General features: G+C 36.6%; 1 protein-coding gene across 3 annotated transcripts in view; it reads left to right on the top strand.

Moving 5' to 3' along the window:
• EML5 (EMAP like 5) overlaps positions 1-21,746 on the top strand; it is a 162,384-nt gene that overhangs the window by 12,043 nt on the left and 128,595 nt on the right. For all 3 annotated transcript variants that reach the window (XM_021679813.1, XM_044918168.1, XM_044918167.1), the window contains exon 2: positions 18,179-18,338. In XM_021679813.1, the coding sequence (XP_021535488.1) occupies positions 18,179-18,338 (160 nt within the window). The remainder of the gene's footprint in view (positions 1-18,178; positions 18,339-21,746) is intronic.

Consider the following 21,746-nt stretch of genomic DNA (forward strand, 5'->3'; position numbering starts at 1 on the left):
AAACTCATGACCCTGAGATCATGAGTCACATGCTCTACTGACTGACCCAGCCAGGGGCCCCTCCCTTTAAGCCTTTTTTTTTTTTTTTTTTTTAGAGCAGTTTTAGGTTTACACCAAAATTGAGAGGAAAGTACAGATTTCCCATATACCCCCTTACCCCACACATATATAGCCCATTATCAGTATGACTCACCAGAATGGTACACTTTTTACCAAGGATGAACCTACGTTAACATCATAATCGCTCAAAATCCATAGTTTACCTTAGGATTCACTCTTAGTGTTATACATTCTTTGGGTTTGGACAAATGGGCAGTGACATATGTCCATCATTATACAGAGTATTTTTGCTGACCTAAAAATCCTCTGTGCTCTGCCCGTATACTCCCTAACTACCCCCACAATCAGTTGTTGTTCCTACTATCTCTATAGTTTTGCCTTTTCCAGAATGTCACACAGTTGGAATCATACAGTATGTAACCTTTTCAAATGGACTTCTTTCACTTAGTAATATGCATTTAAGTTTCCACCATGTGTTTTCTTGGGTTGATAGCTCATTTCCTTTTAGTGCTAAATGATATTCCCTTGTCTGGATGTACTAAGTTCATTTATCCATTCACCTACTGAAGGACATCTTGGTTGCTTCCAAGTTTTGGCAATAATGAATAAGGCTCCTGTAAACATCTATGTGCAGGTTTTTGGGTAGACAGAAGTTTTTAACTCCTTTGGGTAAATATTAAGGAACACAATCGCTAGATTGTATGGTAACAGTGTATTTAGTTTTGTAAGAAACCACCAAACTGTCTTCCAAAGTGGCTGTACCATTTTGCATTCCCACCAGCAATGTATGAAAGTCTCTCTTGCTCATCCTCATCAGCATTTGGCATTGTCAGTGTTCTGAATTTTGGCCATTCTAATCATGTAGTAGTATCTTGTTGTGATTTGCATTTCCCTGATGTCATATGGTGTGAAGCATCTAGTCATATGCTTATTTGCCATCTGTATATCTTCTTTGATGAGGGGGTCTGTTAGGGTCTTTGGCCTAATTTGTAATTGGGTTGTTTTCTTATTGTTGAGTTTTAAGAGGTCTTTGTATGTTTTGGATAACAGTTCTTTATCAGATGTGTCTTTTGCAAATGTTTTCTCCCAGGTTTTGAATTGTCTTCAAATGTTCTTGATGTTGTCTTTCACAGAGTGGAAGTTTTTTATTTTAATGAAGTCCAGTTTATTAATTATTTCTTTCATGTATCATGTATTTGGTGTTGTATCTAAAAAGGCCCCACCATACCTAGGTATTTTCCTATGTTGGTCTTTTAGGAATTTTATAGTTGTATATTTTATCTTTAGGTCTATTATCCATTTGGAGTTAATTTTTGTGAAGGGTGGTAAGGTCTGTGTTTATTTTTATTTTATTTTATTTTTTTAAAGATTTTATTTATTCATTTGAGAGACAGAGATACAGAGAGAGAGAACATGAACAGGGGGAGAGGCAGAGGGAGAAGCAGGCTCCCCGCTGAGCCAGGAGCCGGATGCGGGGCTCGATCCCAGGACTCTGGGATCATGACCCAAGCCGAAGGCAGATGCTTAACCATCTGAGCCACCCAGGCGCCCCAAGTGTTTAGATTCACTTTTTTGCATGTAGTTTTCTGGTTCTAGCACTATTTGCTGAAGAGGAGACTATCTTTGTATTGCTTTTGCTCCTTTGTCAAATATCAGTTGATTATATTTATGGGGGTCTATTTCTGAGCCCTCTCATCTGTAGTGTTGAGTTCTACTATATGTTCAGCAATATACTAGGCAATATGTGGAATACAGCTTAATTGTAATATTGATTCCAAGAATAACTAGAAAAACACTCATGCTTTCTTTCTCATTAAGAAAATTGGAACCATCCTGGACTCAGAATCCAGATGCCCAGGGTGTAATGTAGCAGCAAAATAAGTTACAAGGCCTACTACAGCTCTTGCATTCAGATGTTTCCACCAATGCAACTATATATTTCCAACATCCCTTTTCAGATCCCTGACAAGGATATCCTAGCAGAGAAAGAACACTGAATTGGGAGTTGGACAGCCTGGGTTCCAGTCCTGACTGTGATTAACTAGAGGGGAAACATTAACCAGAAGATACTGAAGTTGGAGAACTTGCTACAGGTTCACACTATTTGTTGGCAGTTGTGCAGCCTGGGTCAAAGAACATTAGCACAGTGGAGTCATATGTTTTCATCTGCTTACCCCGTGTGCCCAGCTCAGCTCCAAGCCCAGCCAGCCCTGGCAAACAGACTCGCTCATTGGGGTGGCTTTATCTCAATATAGGCTTCTAGTAACAAAGAAGGTAGTTCAAACTTCTATCAGTTCCTATATTATTTGGTCTGAGATGAAAGTGCCTACATTCATGAGTAGAAATACATTTTGAGTATTTTGTCATTTACAGAGTCTATTCCTTAATGCTACACTCAAGTCAATAAGTCTTTGTGAGGAAGGGAAATTTTAGTTAGTTGCTTAGTAATGCTGATGAATTTGATTACTTGGAAGTCAATATATAAACAGTGAATTAAGGATGCACCATTTTTAATTTTAGTCCAAGGTTTAACTACTTATGGAAGTGTTAGCTGGTAGAAATAGGAGTTGTGAGTATGGTAGATAGTCCAGAATGAATCTACATTGTCACTTAAAAAGAAAAAAAGAATATTGGAGCCATCAGAACTTTCAGATTTCAGTAGTACATCCAGCTCCTGTCTTATATTAATCCCTCCACCTGTGCATGAGATCCTGCCCTTTTTTGCCTGCTCCAGAGATTCTCCTAATTCACCTATATCAGTATTTTGATGATACTTCTACAAATTTTTTTTTTAAGATTCTATTCATTTATCTGAGAGAGAGAGAATGAGATAGAGAGAGCATGAGAGGGGGGAGGGTCAGAGGGAGAAGCAGGCTCCCCACCGAGCAGGAAGCCTGATGCGGGACTCGATCCCGGGACTCCAGGATCATGACCTGAGCCGAAGGCAGTCGCTTAACCAACTGAGCCACCTAGGCGCCCTTGATGATACTTCTAGATGGTTCCTGTTAACATATAAAATATGCTTAAAAGACAGCCTTTTCAGGAAATGATGTTAAAATAACCAAATATCCAAGGGGGCAAAAATGAACCTCAACTATATCTCATCATATACAAAATTTAACTCAAATTGGGTCATATGTCTTAAACATCAAAGATAACACAATAACATTTTTACAAGAAAAGTATAGGAAATAGGGCATAAAATGGATGACTTAAAAAGAAAATTATAAATTGAACTGCAATAAAATTAAAACTTTTTTTTTAAAGATTTTATTTATTTATTTGACAGAGAGAGACACAGCGAGAGAGGGAACACAAGCAGGGGGAGTGGGAGAGGGAGAAGCAGGCTTCCCGCAGAACAGAGAGCCCGATGCCGGGCTCGATCCCAGAACCCTGGGATCATGACCTGAGCCGAAGGCAGACGCTTAACGACTGAGCCACCCAGGCGCCCCTAAAATTAAAACTTTTCAAACTTCCAGGTAACTGAAGACAGTGGTGGATGTGTAGTAAGTAGCCTTCCAAAATCTCTTCCCCAAACAATGCATAATCACTTCACAAGTATGAAATTTCTATGCAAAGCCCTAGCCTTACCATTACTTAAACAGAGAATACCAAGACTGTAAAATAAAATAACTGTAAGTAAAAAGAGAAAAAGAAATTCTACCTACAGTTTTGTTTTTTTTTTTAAATATTTATTTGACAGAGAGACACAGTGAGAGAGGGAACACAAGCAGGGGGATTGGGAGAGGGAGAAGCAGGCTTCCCGCCGAGCAGGGAGCCCGATGCGGGGCTCGATCCCAGGACCCTGGGATCATGACCTGAGCAGAAGGCAGACGCTTAACGACTGAGCCATCCAGGCGCCCCTCTACCTACAGTTTTGCAAGCTCTTTCCTCTCTATCACTGAGCTTTGCAGGGAGCAACTTAACCTAAAAGAACTGTGAAAACAGTATCTTGACTGAACACTGTAAGGATAAAGACAGAAAAGAACTCTAGATAATGGTATAATCTAGTTAGTCAAATTGTTTCTCATGCTGAAACAACTTTGGATATATTACACTTAAATGGACTTTAGATTATGAAAGGTTAATTTCTCACTCTTGGAGGAAGAAGTTATACATAAAGGGAGAAGTTCTCAATGAAGCTTGTGGTTTTGGATTAGAATCAGAGGTATCAATATGAATTTATGGTTTTTAGATATATACACACATAAATACAGAATATAGATATATGTATATACATGGGTTAGTATATATACATATATTTCCTAGTTCTGTCTGTGGCCTAGAAGGAATAACACTCCGTAACAATGACCACATTGACTGCCCGGATCTTGTTCTCTAAATACCATTCTCCAATAAATGGAACTAGGGCTTCCTAGAGAAGTAGTTAATTATAGGATGGAGCAGGAAAAATACTGGATGAGCCTTGAATATATTGTGGTGTCTCAAAGTAGGTAAATGCAAAAGAGATAGTGGCTTGTTGAAAAAATAAGGGAGCCAACCTGAAGGATCTCCTGAAGGTCAAAGAACAATTTGAGCTATAAGATAAATAATGATAGTATTGAATTTTAACCCATAGAATAAAACAGGAATTGTCAAAAAACAGACTGTGGGCCAAATATGGCCTGCCACCTATTTTTGTAAAAATTTTATTGGAAAACAAACACGACTATTTGTTTCCGCAACTTTTTTTTTTTAAAGATTGATTTATTTGAGAGAGAGAGAGAGAGTGTGTGTGTGTGCAGGGAGGGGCAGTGGGAGAGGGAGAGAGAATCTCAAGCAAACTCCCCGCTGAGTGTGGAGCCTGACTCGGGGCTTGATCCCACAACCCTAAGATCACAACCTGAGCTGAAATCAGGAGTCGGACACCTAACCAGCTGAGCCACCTAGGTGCCACTGTTTTTGCAATCTTTTTTTTAATAGTTCCTCTAAGAAGCCCTTTTAGGTGTTTTTTTTTTTTCTTAATTGCCCCAACTCACCACAAAATTCTATTACCACAGATATACTGTATATCAGTGTATGTACCTTATATGTATCTATGCCTTATTCATAAAAATAGTAAGACCTTCACACAAGGACCAATTTTTACAAAACCTCATGGAAGTGATATTGCTCCCAATGAGATTGCATGGCTTACGTATTGTCAGTGGCTGATTTGACATTGTAACAGCAGAGTTGAGTAGGTGTAATAGAGGTTGTATGGCATGCAAAGCCCAAAATATTTACTATCTGTCACTTTACAGAAAAAGTTTGTTATTGACCCTTGAATTAAAATATCCATGAATTCAACTGATATAAACAATGGATTAACTAAATAAGAGAGAAAAAATAGTTCTTCCTATGGCTAAAATAAAGAAGACAAGAAATAACAAGCGTTGGTGAGGATGTGGAGAAAAAGGAACCCTTGTGCACTGTTGGTGGGAATATAAATTAGTACAGCCACTGTGGAAACATTATAGAAGTTCCTCAAAAAATTAAAAATAGAAGTACCATATGATCCGAGAATTCCTAGTAGGTATTTACCCAAAGAAAACAAAAATGCTAATTCTAAAGGATATATGAAACCCTATGTTTATTGCAGCATTATTTACAATAGCCAGTATAGAAGCAACCTAAGTGTCCATTGATAGATGAATAAATAGGGAAGATGCGGTATATTTACACACACACACACCGGAATATTACACATCCATAAAAAAGGATGAGATCTTGCCATTTGCAACAACATGGATGGATCTAGAGGGTGAAATAAAACAAATACCATATGACTTGACTCATATGGAATCTAAAAAACAAATAAACAAATAGCAGAATCAAACTAAAAATACAAAAACAAACTGATATTTGCCAGAGGGAAAAGAGGTAGAGGGATGGACAAAATAGGTGAGGGGGAATGAGGGATACAGGTTTCCAGTTATGGACTGAATAAGTCACGGGAATAAAAGACAGAGCATAATATTAATATTGTAATAGTGTTGTATGGTGACAAATGGTAGCTACACTTATGGTGAGCATACCATAACAGAGAGAGAAGTTGAAAAACTATGTTGTACACTTGAAACTAATGTAACATTGTGTGTTAAGTATACTCAAATTTTTTTTAAAAAAAAATTAAAAAGATAGGGGCACCTGGGTCGCTCAGTTGGTTAGGTGTCTGCCTTCGGCTCAGGTCATGATCCTGGGGTCCTGGGATCGAGCCCCTTGTTGGGCTCTGTGCTCAGCAGTGAGTCTGTTTCTCTATTTCTCCCTCTGCCACTCCCTTGCTCGTTCTCTCTCTCTCTCTCTCTCAGATAAATAAATAAAATCTTTAAAAAAAATTTAAAAAGGTATTTCTTCCTTATGGTAGAATTCCAATTAATAAATGTAGGAGAAAAGAGGGAACTAAGAGGATCACATAAGTTGAATAGTACGGTAGTAACGATTTCAGGCAAGGTCTAGTAATAGATGCTAAAATTAATGAAAGGTTGGGACACCTGGTTGGCTCAGTTGGTTGAGTATCTGCCTTTGGCTCAAGTCATGATCCCAGGGTCCTGTAATCGAGTCCCGCATTGGTCTCCCTGCTCAGCGGAGAGCCTGCTTCTCCCTCTCCCTCTGCCACTCTCCCCTGCTCATGCTCTCACTCGCTAGCTCTCTGTCTCAGATGAATAAATTTAAAAAATCTTTAAAAAAGAATAAAATTAAATTAATGAAAGTTTGAGGAGAAACAGGATTTGCATAACCTCAAAGCATCTCTCCTAAAATACATTTTGATTACAAGAAACTTTGTAGTAACTTTACAGTGAAGAAACCCTGCAAGCGCCAACTTATCCAAGGAATTGAGGTAAACATCATCAGTAATAATACATATTGACATCCTTAATTGAACTCCTTGATGTGATGCACTAAGAAGAACAAATAAAAATTTGGTGGCATACTTGCGAGAAATGCATAATCTCACTCCAATAATGGGAAAACATGTTACAAGTTCAAATCGAGGGACAGTTTACAAAATAATTGATTAGTATTCTTCAAAAGTGACCATCATGCTCTGAAAAACAAACTGAGGGTTCTAGAGGGGAGGGGGGGTGGGAGGATGGGTTAGCCTGGTGGTGGGTATTGAGGAGGGCACATTCTGCATGGAGCACTGGGTGTTATGCACAAACAATGAATCATGGAACACTTCATCTAAAACTAATGATGTAATGTATGGGGATTAACATAAGAATAAAAAAAAATTGATGTATTAGAGGGGGGAAAAAAAAAAGTGACCATCATGAAAGACAAGGAAAGTCAAAGGAACTGTTACAGAGACTGAAGTTGCTAATGAGAAATAACAACTAAATGCAGCCTAGGATCCTGGATAGGATCTTGAAACAGGAAAAAACCTTAGTGAGAAAACTGGTGAATTTTGAATAAGTAGTTTAGAGGGTGGTATAGTACTAATGTTAATTTCCTCTTTCTGGCCATCATACCAGGGGTATATAAGATGTTTATATTAGGACAGTGGGGTGAGGGATATAAGAGAACTGTTTGTACTATTTTTGCAACTTTTTTATGAATCTAAAATAAGTCCAAAATAAAGTTTTTTAAAAAAATTAAAATCTTCTGCTCTTTAAAAGATACCACTAAGAAAATGAAAAGATAATCCACAAACTGGGAAACACATTTACAAAACATATATTTGAGAGAAGAATTGTATCCAGAATATATCAAGAACTCTTACAATGCAGGAATATGATAACAAACCAGTTAAAACATAAGCCAGGTGCTTTTTGCCCAGAGTCAGACCCAGTTGTAGGAAGTGCATGACAATGTACAGAGGCTCATACTCTGGACTTCTAGTCATAGTACAATGAAGAAGAGCCCCTGGGAGATGGAGAGAAGGGGAAGTTTATAGAGAGCAGGGAGTTCAAGAAGGGATCTTAAAGAGTTACAGTTGATGTCCCAGACTCAATCTTACACTGCATGTGGTTGAAACTAATTTGAAACAGCATACCCAAGGCTTTGAGAACTAAATTACAATCATCCAGATTTCAGATTGGCCCCTGTGGTGTGTACATCTGGTACTACTACAAAGGTTTTAAAAATTCTAACATTGGAATCACAGAAGGAGAATTGGGACATGTACCCTGAACCTAACTGGATTGCTTGCCAGATGAAACACACACACAAAAAAAAACCCAAAAAAAATCATCAGTCTCTAGAGGATTTTAACAGGGCTCAGCGTTTATAATACAATATTCAAAATGTCCAGGACATAATCCAAAAGTATCACACAATAAATTAGGAAATTCTCTTAACTTAGACCTAACAGTTGTCAGCCCCAAGATGATGTAAATGTTGGAATTATCAAAGAATTTAGAGCAGTTGTTACAACTATATTCGGTGAAGTAAAGGGGAATGCTCGTGAAACAAATGTTACAAGTTCTCAGTAAAGAAGTAGAAGCTGTAGAAAAATGGAATATTTAGAACTGAAAAATATTAAAATGGAAGTAAAGAATTCCCTAGTGAACTCAGTATCTTGAGTGTGTGGTAGCCAGATTGTGCCCATCCCCACCCCACGCCCAGTCCCCACCCCCCCCAGTTGCCATTCCCTAATCCCTGGAATTTGTGAATATGTTGTTAAATGCCAAACATGACTTTGAAGATACAATTAAGGTATGGACCTTAAGAGAGTGTCCTGAATTACCCAGATGGGCCTAATTTAATCATGTGAACCCTTAAAAATAGATAGCTTTCTCCAGCTGGAATCAGAAGAGATGTAGTAGAAGTCAGAAAGATTCCAAACTTGAAAAGAGGGACTCGTTGTGCCATTGCTGGTTTGAAGATGCGGGCAGCAATATAATGAAAAATGCAGGCAGCCTTAGGGAGGTTGAAGTTCTCAGCTGACAGCCAGCAGGAAAACAAAGGCTTCAGTCCTTTTACCACAGGGAATTGAATTCAGCCAACACCCTGAACTTGGAAGCTGTTTCATCCTCAGAGACTCCAGAAAGGAATGAAGCTGCGTTGATACCTTGGTTTTGTCCTGGTGAGACTCTTCTTTTTTAAGATTTTATTTATTTATTTGACAGAGAGACAGCAAGAGAGGGAACACAAGCAGGGGGAGTGGGAGAGGGAGAAGCAGGCTTCCTGCTGAGCATGGAGCTCAGTGCGGGGCTCGATCCCAGGACCTGGGATCATGACCTGAGCCGAAGGCAGACGCCCAATGACTGAGCCACCCAGGCGCACCAGCCTGGTGAGACTCTTAAGCAGAGAACCCAGCTATAACTGGATTTCTGCCCTGCAGAACTTTAGATAATTTGTGTTATGTCAAGATGCTCAACTTGTGGTAATATGTCATAGCAGCATAGGAAACAGTATGGAATATATTTTCACCCTTTTTACAAACTGTAAGTTAGACTTTCATTGTTTCTTGGGTGTCAGCATAGTCATGAAATTCCTGGGTCAGAGATAAAGAACTTTATTACCCATGGCATAGCAAATAGCATGAGTCAGTAATAACAGAATATACATTCTTTTCACATGCCATTGGAAGTTTTACCAACAGTATAGGTCATATCCTATAAAACGAACCTCAACAAACTTAAAAGAATTGAAATCATACAAAATGTGTTCTCTAAACTTAATGAAATAAAAATCACTAACTCAGAGAAAACAGGAAAATCAAAATATTTTAAAGTGGATGAAAATGAAAACATTAAAATGTGTGAAAATCAGCTACAGCATTGTTTCAGGGGGGTATTTATAGTGTTAAATGCATATATTTAAAAAGGAAAAAGGTTGAAGATCAGTAATCTAAGATTTCACCTTTAGAACTAGAAAAAGAAGAGCAAACTAAACTCAAAAGCAAACAGAAGGAAATAATAAAGAGCAGAAAGCAATGAAGACAGCAAAACAGCAGGGAAAAATCAAACCAAAAGCTAGTTTTGTGTTTTTTTGTTTTTGTTTTTTCAGTGTGGGGCTTAAACTCTCGACCTTGAGATCAAGACCTGAGGTGAGATCAAGAATCAGCTGCTTAACCAACTGAACCACCCAGGAGCCCCAAAAAGCTAGTTTTTTGAAAAGACTGATTAAATTGATAAATTTCCAGCTAGACTACCAAGAACAAAAAGGAGATGGAAATTACCAATATTCATTAAGCTATCACTACAGACCTAAAGACATTAAAAGGGTAATAAAGGAATACTATGAACAACTATACACAGAGATATTTGACAACTTAGATGAAATGGACTATTCCTTTGAAAGATTCAAGCTAACATAACTTACCAAGCAGAATAGATAACATGAATAACCCTTTATCTATTAAAGTAATTGGATTTGTAGTTTGAAACATTTCAAAAAAGAAAGCCCCAGGTACAAATGATCTCACTGGTAATTCTGCCAAACATTTAAAGAGGGAATAATACCAATTCCACACAGCTCTTACTGACAATAGATGAGGAGAGAATACTTCCAACTCATTTTATGAGACTGGCATTACTTTAATATGAAGTCCAGACAAAGACATTAGAAGAAAAGGAAATTACAGACCACTATTCCTCATTAACATAGATGTAAAAATTCTCAGTAAACTAATCAAATAAAATCCATCAATAGAATAATACATCATGATCAAGGGGTTCATTTCAGGAATACAGGGTGAGTTCAATATTTGAAAACTAATCAAAGAATTCACTGTATTAAGAGACTAAAGAAGGAAGATCATGATCATCTCAATAAATGCAGGAAAAGAATTTGACAAAACTCAGCATCTGTTCATGTATTTTAAAATGAGTAGCAAACTAAGAATAGAAGGCTACTTCCTTAACTGTACAAGCATCTATAAAAAACCTACAGCTAACATTATGCTTAATAGTGAGAGACTGAATGTTTTCCTTATAAGACCAGGAAAAAGATAATTCCTTTCTTTCCTCTCCTAATTCAACATCGTATGAGAAGATCTAGCCAGTGTAATAAGGCAAGAAAGAGAAATAAAAGACCTGGAGGAAGGGAAGAAAAAGATAATTTGATTGCCTACATAGAAATTTCCAAATAATCTACAGCATACACACACTACTCCTAAAACTAGTAAGTGAATTTACCAAGGTCATAAGATACAAGGTCAATGTGCATAAATCAATCACATCTCTACATACCAGCAATTAACAAATGGAAACCGAAATTTTAAAACAATACCATTTATAAGAACTCAGAAACAATCTTGCATAAATTTAACAAAATCTATGCAGTATTTGTATACTAAAAACTATAAAATGAAGCTGGAAAAACAAAGAACTTAAAAATGGAGTATATATAATGTTCATGGATTGGCCGACTTAATGTAGTAAAGATGGCCATTCTTCTCAGATTGATCTGTAGAGTTTATTTAATCCCAGTCCCAGCAGGGTATTTAGGATATACGAACTGATTCTAAACTTACAGGGAAGATAAAGCAATTAGAATATCCAGAACAATTTTGAAAAGACAGGAAGGTGGAGGACTCACAGTACTCAATTTTAAGGATTATTATAAAGCAACAGTAATTTGACTGTGTGGTATTAGTGAAATGATAGATACATCGATTAGTGGAACAAAATTATAAAGTACAGTTTGTGACAAATTAACATAGTCCATTGATTTTTTGATAAAATGGACAATTCAATGGAGAAAAGATAGTATTTTCAATAAATGGTGCTGGAACAAATTGGACATCCATATGAAAAAATAAACAAAAGCCAATCTACATCTTATACAAAATTGACTCAAAATGGATGATAGATTTATTTTTTTTAAAGATTTTTTACTTATTTATTTGACGGAGACACAGCGAGAGAGGGAACACAAGCGGGAGGGTGGGGGGGAGAGGGAGAAGCAGGCTTTCCGCTAAGTAGGGAGCCCGATGCAGGGCTCGATCCCAGGACCCTGGGATCATGACCTGAGCCGAAGGCAGACACTTAACGACTGAGCCACCCAGGCGCCCCTGGATGATAGATTTAAATGTAAAACATAAAACTATAAATATTTTAGAAGGAAGCTTAAGAGCAAATCTTTGTTACTTTTAGTTGTGCAAAAGCATGGTCTATAAAACAAAAAAAAATTGATGAAATGGACTTCATAAAAATAAAAAAAAAATGTTTGCTCTATGAAAGAAACTGTTATGAGAATGAAAAGAAAAGCTGCAGCCTGAGAGAAAATATTTGCAAATCACACATTGGACAAAGGGACTTGTATTGAGAATACATAAAATAGTTTCAAAACTATGAAGACAACCCAATTAAGATGGCTAAGACTTGAGCAGATTATAAGAAACATTAGTCAATATTATTCATCAGGAAAATTCAAATAAGAAAGATTGATGACCCCAAGTATTAATGAGAATATGGTGCAACTGGAAATTGCATACCTGGGGCGCCTGGGTGGCTTAGTTCTTAAGCGTCTGCTGGCTCAAGTCATGATCCCGAGGTCCTGGGATCGAGTCCCGCATTGGGCTCCCTACTCCGCAGGAATCCTGCTTCTCCCTCTCCCACTCCCCCTGCTTGTATGTCCTCTCTCGCTATCTTTCTCTCTGTCAAATAAATAAATAAGTCTTAAAAAAAAAAAAAAGAAATTGCATACCTTTTGGGAGTATAACATGGCCCAAGCACTTTGGGAAATTGGTGGTTTCTTGTAAATCTAAACACGCACCTACCCTATCCTCATTTCTGTCTTTATGGATTTGCTTATTCTGTACATTTCATCAAAATGGATTCATACAATATGTGGCCCTTATATATCTAATTTAATGTAAGTGCTTTCAGGGTATGTTCATGTTGTAATGTATATCAGGACTTTATTCCTTTTTATTGCCAAGTAATATTGCATGGAAATATGCCACATTTTATCCATTCTTCAGTTGAGAAACTTTTCGGTTGTTTGCACTTTTTGGCTGTTATGAGTAATGCTGCTGTGAACATTTGTGTATAAGTTTTTTGTAGACATATGTTTCCATTTCTTGGGAATTTAGGAGTAGAATTTACAGTCCCATAGCAATATTTGAAAGTTACGTTTTCTCCACATCCTTGCTAGTACTTCATATAATAATATAAATTACATATATTTTACATTTACATATATATATGTGTGTACATATGTGTATGTGTATACACACACACACACATCCATACTTTTTTTTTTTTTTTTTTTATCATGGAAGTGGTATTATATCATTGAGATTTAGGTTTGCATTTTCCTACTGGCTAATGATGTTGAGCATCTTTTCATGTGCTTTTTGTCTATCTTCCTTGGGGAAATGTTTATTCAAATCCTTTGTCCATTTAAAAAATGGGGTTATTTATGTTTTTATTGTTGAGTTCTTTATATATTATAGATATAAGTCCCTTATCAAATCTTTGCAGTTATGTTCTCCCATTTTGTGTGTTTTGTTTTCTTATTTTTGATAGTTGTCCTTTGAAACATAAAAGTTTTTAATTTTGGAGGCATCTGGGTGGCTCAGTCGGTTAAGTGTCTGCCTTCTGTTTGGGTCATGGTCCCAGGGTCCTGGGATCAAGCCCTGCATCACCCCCTGCTCAGCAGGGCTTCTCCCTGTCCCTCTGCTGCTCCCCCTGCTTGTGCTCTCTTGGTCATTCTCTCTCTCTCAAATAAATAAATAAAAATCTTTTTAAAAAAAAGTTTTTAATTTTGATGAGGCCCATTTTATTTTTTCTTTTGTCATTTCTATCTAAGAAACCCTTATTTTATCTGAGGTCAGTAAGATTTATGCCTGTGTTTTCTTCTAAGAATTTTATTATTTTAGCTCTCACATTTTGAATTGATTTTTGTATATGGTTTAAGGTATGGGTTCCAGATTCTTTGTTTTGCATTGTGGATATTCAGATGTCCTAACACCATATTCTTCCTTTGAATTATCTTGGCACCACCCTTCAATGGAAGTCAGTTGACCATGAATGTATTGATTTAATTCTGGACTCTCAGTTTTGTTTCACGATCTGCACCTCTGTTATGCCAGTACCATGCTGTGTTGATTACTCTAGTTTTATAGTAAGTAAGTTTTGAAATTGGAAGTCTGAATCTTCCAATTTTGTTCTTTTTCAAGATTGTTTTAGCTTGGTTCTCAGTTTTTGAATCAGCTTGTGAATGTCTTCATGACAAGCAACTGGTATTTTGGCAGTTTTAGAGTTTTAACTCTAGATCAATTTAGGAAGTATTGCCATTTTAACTATATCACAGGCTTGGAATATGATGTATCTCTTAGATCTTTTAAATTTTGTTTAATGGTATTGTACTTTTCTGTGTACAAGTCTTGTACTTTTTTTTTTTTTTAAGATTTTGTTTATTTGAGAGAGAGAGACACAGCGAGAGAGGGAACACAAGCAGGGGGAGTGGGAGAAGGAGAAGCAGGCTTCCTGCTGAGCAGAGAGCCCGATGTTGGGCTCGATCCCAGGACCCTGGGATCATGACCTGAGCCGAAGGCAGACGCTTAACGACTGAGCAACCCAGGCGCCCCTACGTCTTGTACTTTTTTGTTAAGTTTATTCTTAAGTGTTTTCTTCTTTTTTATGCTAATATAAGTGAAATTGTTTTCTTGATGTAATTTTCAGATTGTTCATTGCTATTGTACAGAAATATAACTGATATTTTATATTGATCTGTATCCTACCACATTGCTGAACTCATTTATTAGCTTTACTTGGGATTTATTTTATTATTGTTTGTGATTCCTTAGGATTTCCTGTATACAAGATAATGTCATTTGCAAGTAGATACAGTTTTACTTCTCCCTTTTGTTTCTTTTTCTTGCCTAATTGTCCTGGCTAGAATATCCAGTACTGTGTTGGATGGAAGTGACAAAAGCTGACATCCTTGTTTTGTTCCTATACTTAGAGGGGAAACTTTCAGGCTTTCACCATTAAATGTGGTAACAGCTGTGGGTTTTCATAGATGCCCTTTATCAGATTGAGAACGTTCTCTTTAATTCATAGTTTGTTGTGTATTTTTATCACAAAAGAGGTTGGATTTTTGTCATATGCATCTTCTGTCTGTTGAGATGAAAGTATGTGAAGGTTTTTTTTAACCTTTATTTATTTATTTATTTATTTTAGGATTGACCTTTATTCTCTTAATATATTATATTGGTTTGTTTTTATATGTTGAACCGACCTTCCATTCCCACTTATCTTCCCTCCCACTGGTTACTCATTTAGTATTCCCTGACTTGATGAATACCATCTAAGCCATTCAGATGCCAAGCCAGAAATCCTAGAGTCATCTTAGACCTTTCCCTTTACCTTACTCACTACATCCAAGCAGTTGATTCTTCTTTTTTTTTTTTTTTAAGATTTTATTTATTTATTTGTCAGAGAGAGAGAGAGACTGAGCAAGCAGGGGGAGCGGTAGGCAGAGGGAGAAGCAGGCTCCCTGCTGAGTAAGGAGCCTGTTGTAGGACTTGATCCCAGGACCCTGGGATCATGACCTGAGCCAAAGGCAGATGCTTAACCAACTGAGCCATCCAGGAGTCCCCAGTTGATTCTGTCTTAATATGCTCCTAACTTTTCCCACTTTGAATTCATCCTTCACTCTGATGCCAGGAGTGATTTTTTTCCTCCCAAAGGTGAATCTCATAATCTAAATCTACTTGTAGAAAAATTTATGGAGAAATTTATATTCACACTCTGCCTTCTGATGATGTACGTAAACCATTACCAGCTGTTAGGTCTTTGTCTTGTTTTTAAAGACTCAGATTATTTTCTGTGAACTATGGGTGACTTTTCTGTTTCTTGAAGTGAGATTTGTGTTATAGTAACCAAAACTATATGGTATTGGCATAAAAACAGACACACACGGGCGCCTGGGTGGCTCAGTCATTAAGCATCTGCCTTCGGCTCGGGTCATGATCCCAGGGCCCCAGGATCGAGCCCCACATCGGGCTCCCTGCTCTGCGGGGAACCTGCTTCTCCCTCTCCCACTCCCCCTGCTTGTGTTCCCTCTCTCACTGTGTCTCTCTCTGTCAAATAAATAAATAAAATCTTTAAAAAGAAAACCAAAAAACAGACACATAGATCAATGAAACAGAATTGAGAGCCCAGGAATAAACCTACACATATATGGACAATTTACGACAGAGGAGCCAAGAACATAAAATGGAGGAAGGACAGTATCTTTAATAAATGGTGTTGGGAAAACTGGACAGCAAAAGAATGAAACTTGACCACTATCTTATACTGTACACAAAAATCAACTGAAAATGGATTAAAAACTTTAATGTAAAACCTGAAACAATAAAACTCCTAAAAGAAAACAGGTTGGTAAGCTCCTTGACATCAGTCTTAGCAGTGTAGTTGTGGATCTGACTTCAAAGACAAGGGAAACCAAAGCAATAGTAAACAAATTGAACTATATCAAACTAAAAAGCTTCTGCATGGTGAAAGAAACCATCATCAAAAGGAAAAGGCAACCTACTGAATGGGAGGAGATATTTGCCAAAATTACATATCTGGCAAGGGATTAATATCCAAAATATATAAAGAACTCATACAACTTAACAAAAAATCTGATTTAAAAAAATGAGCAGAGGATCTGCATAGACATTTTTCCAAAGAAGATAAATCGGTGGCCAACAGGCACATGAAAAGATGTTCAACATCACTAATTATTAGGAAAATGCAAATCAAAACCACAAGGAGATACCACCTCACAAGGGTAGATTGGCTATCATCAAAAAGACAAGAAAAAACAAGTGTTGGAGAAGATGTGGAGAAATGGGAACACTTGTAAATAAAACCCTGGGAATGTAAATTAGTGCATCTGCTATGTAAAACACTGTGGCTATTCCTTAAAAAGTTGACAAAAGAACTGCCATACTATCCAGCAATTCCACTTCTGGGCATTTATCTAAAGAACATGAAAACATTAGTGCGAAAAGATATATGCATCCTGTTGTTAATTACAGCATAATTTACAATAGCCACCATATGGAAACAATCTAAATGTGCACCAGTGGATGAATGGGTAATATACACATTGTCTTATAATCTATATAATCTATATATATTTATTTAGGATTTATATATACATATATATATGTTATATATACACAATGGACTACTACTCAGCCATAAAAAGAGTGAAATCAGATGGCAACAACATGGATGGACCTTGAAGGTATTAAGTGAACTAAGTCAGAAGGAGAAAGTAAGAAATATAATCTCAGTCATATGTGAATCTAAAAAAACAGAACAAATAAAACAAAAACAAACTCATACACAGAAAACAGATTGGTGGTTATCACAAGGGTAGTGGTGGTACTATAAGGGTTACTACAAGGGTAGGTGGTTGAGGGGTGGGCGAAATGGGTGAAAGAAGTCAATTGTATGGTGATAAATGGTAACCAGACTTTTGGAGGTGATCATTTTGAGATTAATACAGATATTTAATTATAATATTGTCTACCTGAAACTTACATAATGTTACATACCAGTTTTACTTCAATTAAGAATGGGATTTGTAATTAAAGTATTACTGTAGGAGTGCTGCTAAATACTATTTTTGGACACTAAGATTTGGTCTAACGCTACCCAATAAAAGAGTAAAATGGGAGAGAGGGCTTAAAAACAGATGAATACCAAATGGGAAAATGGCATATGGTGAGGTTGCTACTAATTTGTTGTTGTGGTGCAGTTGATCCCTTGTGAGAATTCTTTTCTTGCAAAGTTTACACTGTATCATATTACAGAGATTATGAAGTCTATCATCAAACTGCTTATCACATATATATACTAGTCAAGTAATAACTCTTAGCATGGATTTTTGTAGAAGTTATTTTTTTTTTTAAGATTTTATTTATTTATTTGACAGAGACACAGCGAGAGAGGGAACACAAGCAGGGGGAGTGGGAGAGGGAGAAGCAGGCTTCCTGCTGAGCAGGGAGCCCGATGCAGGGCTCGATCCCAGGACCCCGGGATCATGACCCGAGCTGGAGGCAGACAGACGCTTAATGACTGAGCCACCCAGGCGCCCCTGTGGAAGTTATTTTAAATCCATATTACCTTAAATGGATAACATCTAATTTTTGCATTGGTATATATAAAGTTTACATATATCAAATATTATAAAAGCTCTATAAGCAATTTTAAGTCAATTTATTTGTTTATTTATTTTGCAGCCTTGCATTGCATCCTGAGCGAGTATTAGTAGCAACAGGACAAGTTGGGAAAGAGCCTTATATCTGTGTTTGGGATTCATACACTGTGCAGACCATATCAGTTCTAAAGGATGTTCATACACATGGTATAGCCTGTTTAGCATTCGACTTAGATGGACAGGTATGTGATATTTTTTCTCTTTTCCTAACTCTATCTTAAAAGTGTGTACCATAGGAAATGATTATATATCTATAAATATTAAATTGGAAAGCAATAGATGAAAAGTACCTGTTTGTTCAAGGGTAGAGGTAGGTAGGTTGGGTGGATAGTTAACATAAGAAAAATAAGAACAATAAGGAGTCTTTATTTCATGTATCAGGAACTTTTTAATTAATGCTATTATGAAAGCCAAAGAGATTCTGACTCAGTAGAATATTACCTGGTTGTCCTAGAAAATTTTACATATAAATAACTCTTTTCCAGGTAGTGTACGTTGATAAGACAGATGGGAGACATCTTAGGAAAACTAGGTTTCTCAAAGTAGAGCTGTATACATTTTAATTTTCAGTTATTTTAAAGGTTTCTGTTAAAATTACATTTTTTATTGAAAATAGAGACAACTCCTATAATATGAGCTATTTTTATACAAAATCAAAGTTGAAAACAAAGGATATAATTATCATTCCATTTACTTATCAGTTCCCAAATTATTATCTACTTCTAGTTAATGATGGTTAAAAAAAATTAAACATGCCAAGAACTTTTTTGTGGTGCTGTCATGGAACTTGTTATACCTAACACATATTTAAGAAGTAGTAAGAAGTTGAATTTTGCAGATGTGGTTAATTTATAGTCTTTAAATTTTTATGTTAAAATTAGACTTTAAAAATCATTTTAATTTTTAGAAAAATTTTAGTTACCTGCTTTTCAGTTCATAAAATTAATTTTATAGATTGAGATTTTACAGAAACAGATTACATTGTGTTCCCTTGAAAATGATAAGTAGATATTTTATCTATAACTCTGAGGAATAGCTTATTTGAGTAGCATAGATTAATATGACTTAAGAGTCTGGTAAGAGATCTTTAAAGACTTAACTGGAACCTTTCATTTGGGGAAAAATGTGCTTCTAGGTTTAATATCACTATGTAGCAGTGATTGGCAATTATAGAACCTTAATTCGTGTCCCATTTTTGCTATTGTTTTTCAAGTCCCTTACTGTCCTCGTATCAATTTTCTTTTTTTTATAAAAGATTTTATTTATTTGACAGAGAGAGAGATAGTGAGAACAGGAACACAAGCAGGGGGAGTGGGAGAGGGAGAAGCGGGCTTCCTGTGGAGCGGGGATCATGACCTGAGCCAAAGGCAGGTGCTTAACGACTGAGCCACCCAGACGCCCCTATTTTGTTTTTTTAAAAGGAAGAGACTGGGGCGCCTGGGTGGCTCAGTTGGTTAAGCGACTGCCTTCGGCTCAGGTCATGATCCTGGAGTCCCAGGATCGAGTCCCGCATTGGCAGGCGAGAATTCTACCACTGAACCACCAATGCAAACGAGAGAGTGCAGGTTCCACTGAGATCGAGTCCCGCATTGGGCTCCCTGCTCAGCAGGGAGTCTGCTTCTCCCTCTGACCCTCCTCCCTCTCATGCTCTCTGTCTCTCATTCTCTCTCTCTCTCAAATAAATAAATAAAATCTTAAAAAAAAAAAAAAGGAAGAGATTAATACTTTTTACCTACCTCACAGGAGATTAAATTTTATGAAACAAACCTCCACAGTTTTTTTTTTAATCATTTACCAAAAGTGTTATGAAGTCCAAGATGTATTTTTTTTTTTTTAAAGATTTTATTTATTTATTTGACACAGAGAGAGATAGAGCAGGAACACAAGCGGGGGAGTGGGAGAGGGAGAGGCAGGCTTCCTGCCGAGCAGGGAGCCCGATGTGGGACTCGATCCCAGGACCCCAGGATCATGACCTGAGCCGAAGGCAGACGCTGAACGACTGAGCCACCCAGGCGCCCTGAAGTCCAAGATGTATTAACTATAATAAGCTTCTGTATACTTTAAACACAGATGTTTTCTTCCTAATTTTGGAATTGCTCTTTCTAAATGTAAGATATTGCATTGTTGAGGAACTTCTTTAATATAGACAAGGAAGTCATGCCTATAGCTTTTCCTAGTTGAAAGGCCTTTAATTTTGCTTATTTTAAGTAACTTATAAGAAAAGCCTTGGGTACATGTATTTTATTATCACAGATCTTCATGAAAAAGTGTTATTTAAAAATTTAAGCTTATAAAAAAAAATAACAGCTAAAAGTTATTGAGCACATACTAAGTACCAAGCATTGTGCTAAGCTTACCTTATCTTATTTAATCCTCACAACAACCCTATGAAATAGATATTATTATTATCTCTATTTTACAGATAAAGAAACTGAGACTTAGAGAGGTTAAATAACTTGCCCCAGGTTACACAGCTAGTAAATGGAGCCAGAGCGGAAACCCAGGTCAGTCACACTCCAAAGCTCGTGTTTTTAACCGCAGTACTCTCCTGCCTCCAAAACATGGAACTTAGGAGGTAGTGATTGATATTTCAGAAGGAACTCATCCATCTTAAATATAGTTAAAGCTTATAAGGAACTGCTGCCAATTGAAGATTAAGTTAAGAAGAGTATCTCTGAAATTATATTAATGAGAAAATGCTTTAGTTAAAAAATATATTTGAGAACATATCTATTCACTAATATCTATAAACTGTTCATGAGATATCAGCTGGGAAATATTGTGTGATTTTTGCATTTCTACTAGCTTTGAAACTGTAAGGGCTCTGTTAAGATTTATCCAATGAATGAGTTTCCCTGTTGGTAGTAATGCTGAATGTTATTTTCCCAGAGGCTTTCTTCTAAATGGACTGAATATCCACTCTAATACCAGAAGTCTGCCTTATTGAGAATAATTAGAACCTGAAAAGTCTACTTATATAAATGCACACCAAACAGGGACTCAGATTTCTTAGTGGAAAGAAGGAAAATTTGAGTGGTACTTTGTCTTGAAAATAGAACAATACGTTGTAAAAACATTTCTCATGGTTTTAATCTAAGCTATAGTTACAGCTCTGGTGATTTGCAGAATAAATAAGAATAGTGTTAATTTTTTTTAACCTAATTTTGTCAGTTACAAAATAAAATAAAATGCTTTAGTTTACCTTTGACTGTTGGCACATGATTATGAAGAGAGTAATTTTTGTAAAAAAAATGGAGTTCACTGGTTTTTTCAAGTGCCTTTTAGCAATCTCTTGATATCAGGACATATCTCAAGTGCCTAATGTATTATTCTTGAGTCTTTTTCTATTTCTTTGCCAGATCCTAATTTCTGATAGCTTTATTTATAATTTTACCAGTATTTGCTCCCTTAAGCCCTGCATCTTTTGCAAAATTTGTGATTTTACTTTGTAACATTATGACAATTAGTTCTTATGTAATGAACACAGATCACAGGGACCCCTCTACTAAAATCTTTTAAGTATAATTGTTCCTTATTTGAATATGTTTCACAGTTGCAGGAACTTATGGGATCATCTAGTTGTGTCTATT

Source organism: Neomonachus schauinslandi, chromosome 9 (genome assembly GCF_002201575.2).
Source record: "Neomonachus schauinslandi chromosome 9, ASM220157v2, whole genome shotgun sequence".
Taxonomy (NCBI): Eukaryota; Metazoa; Chordata; class Mammalia; order Carnivora; family Phocidae; genus Neomonachus; species Neomonachus schauinslandi.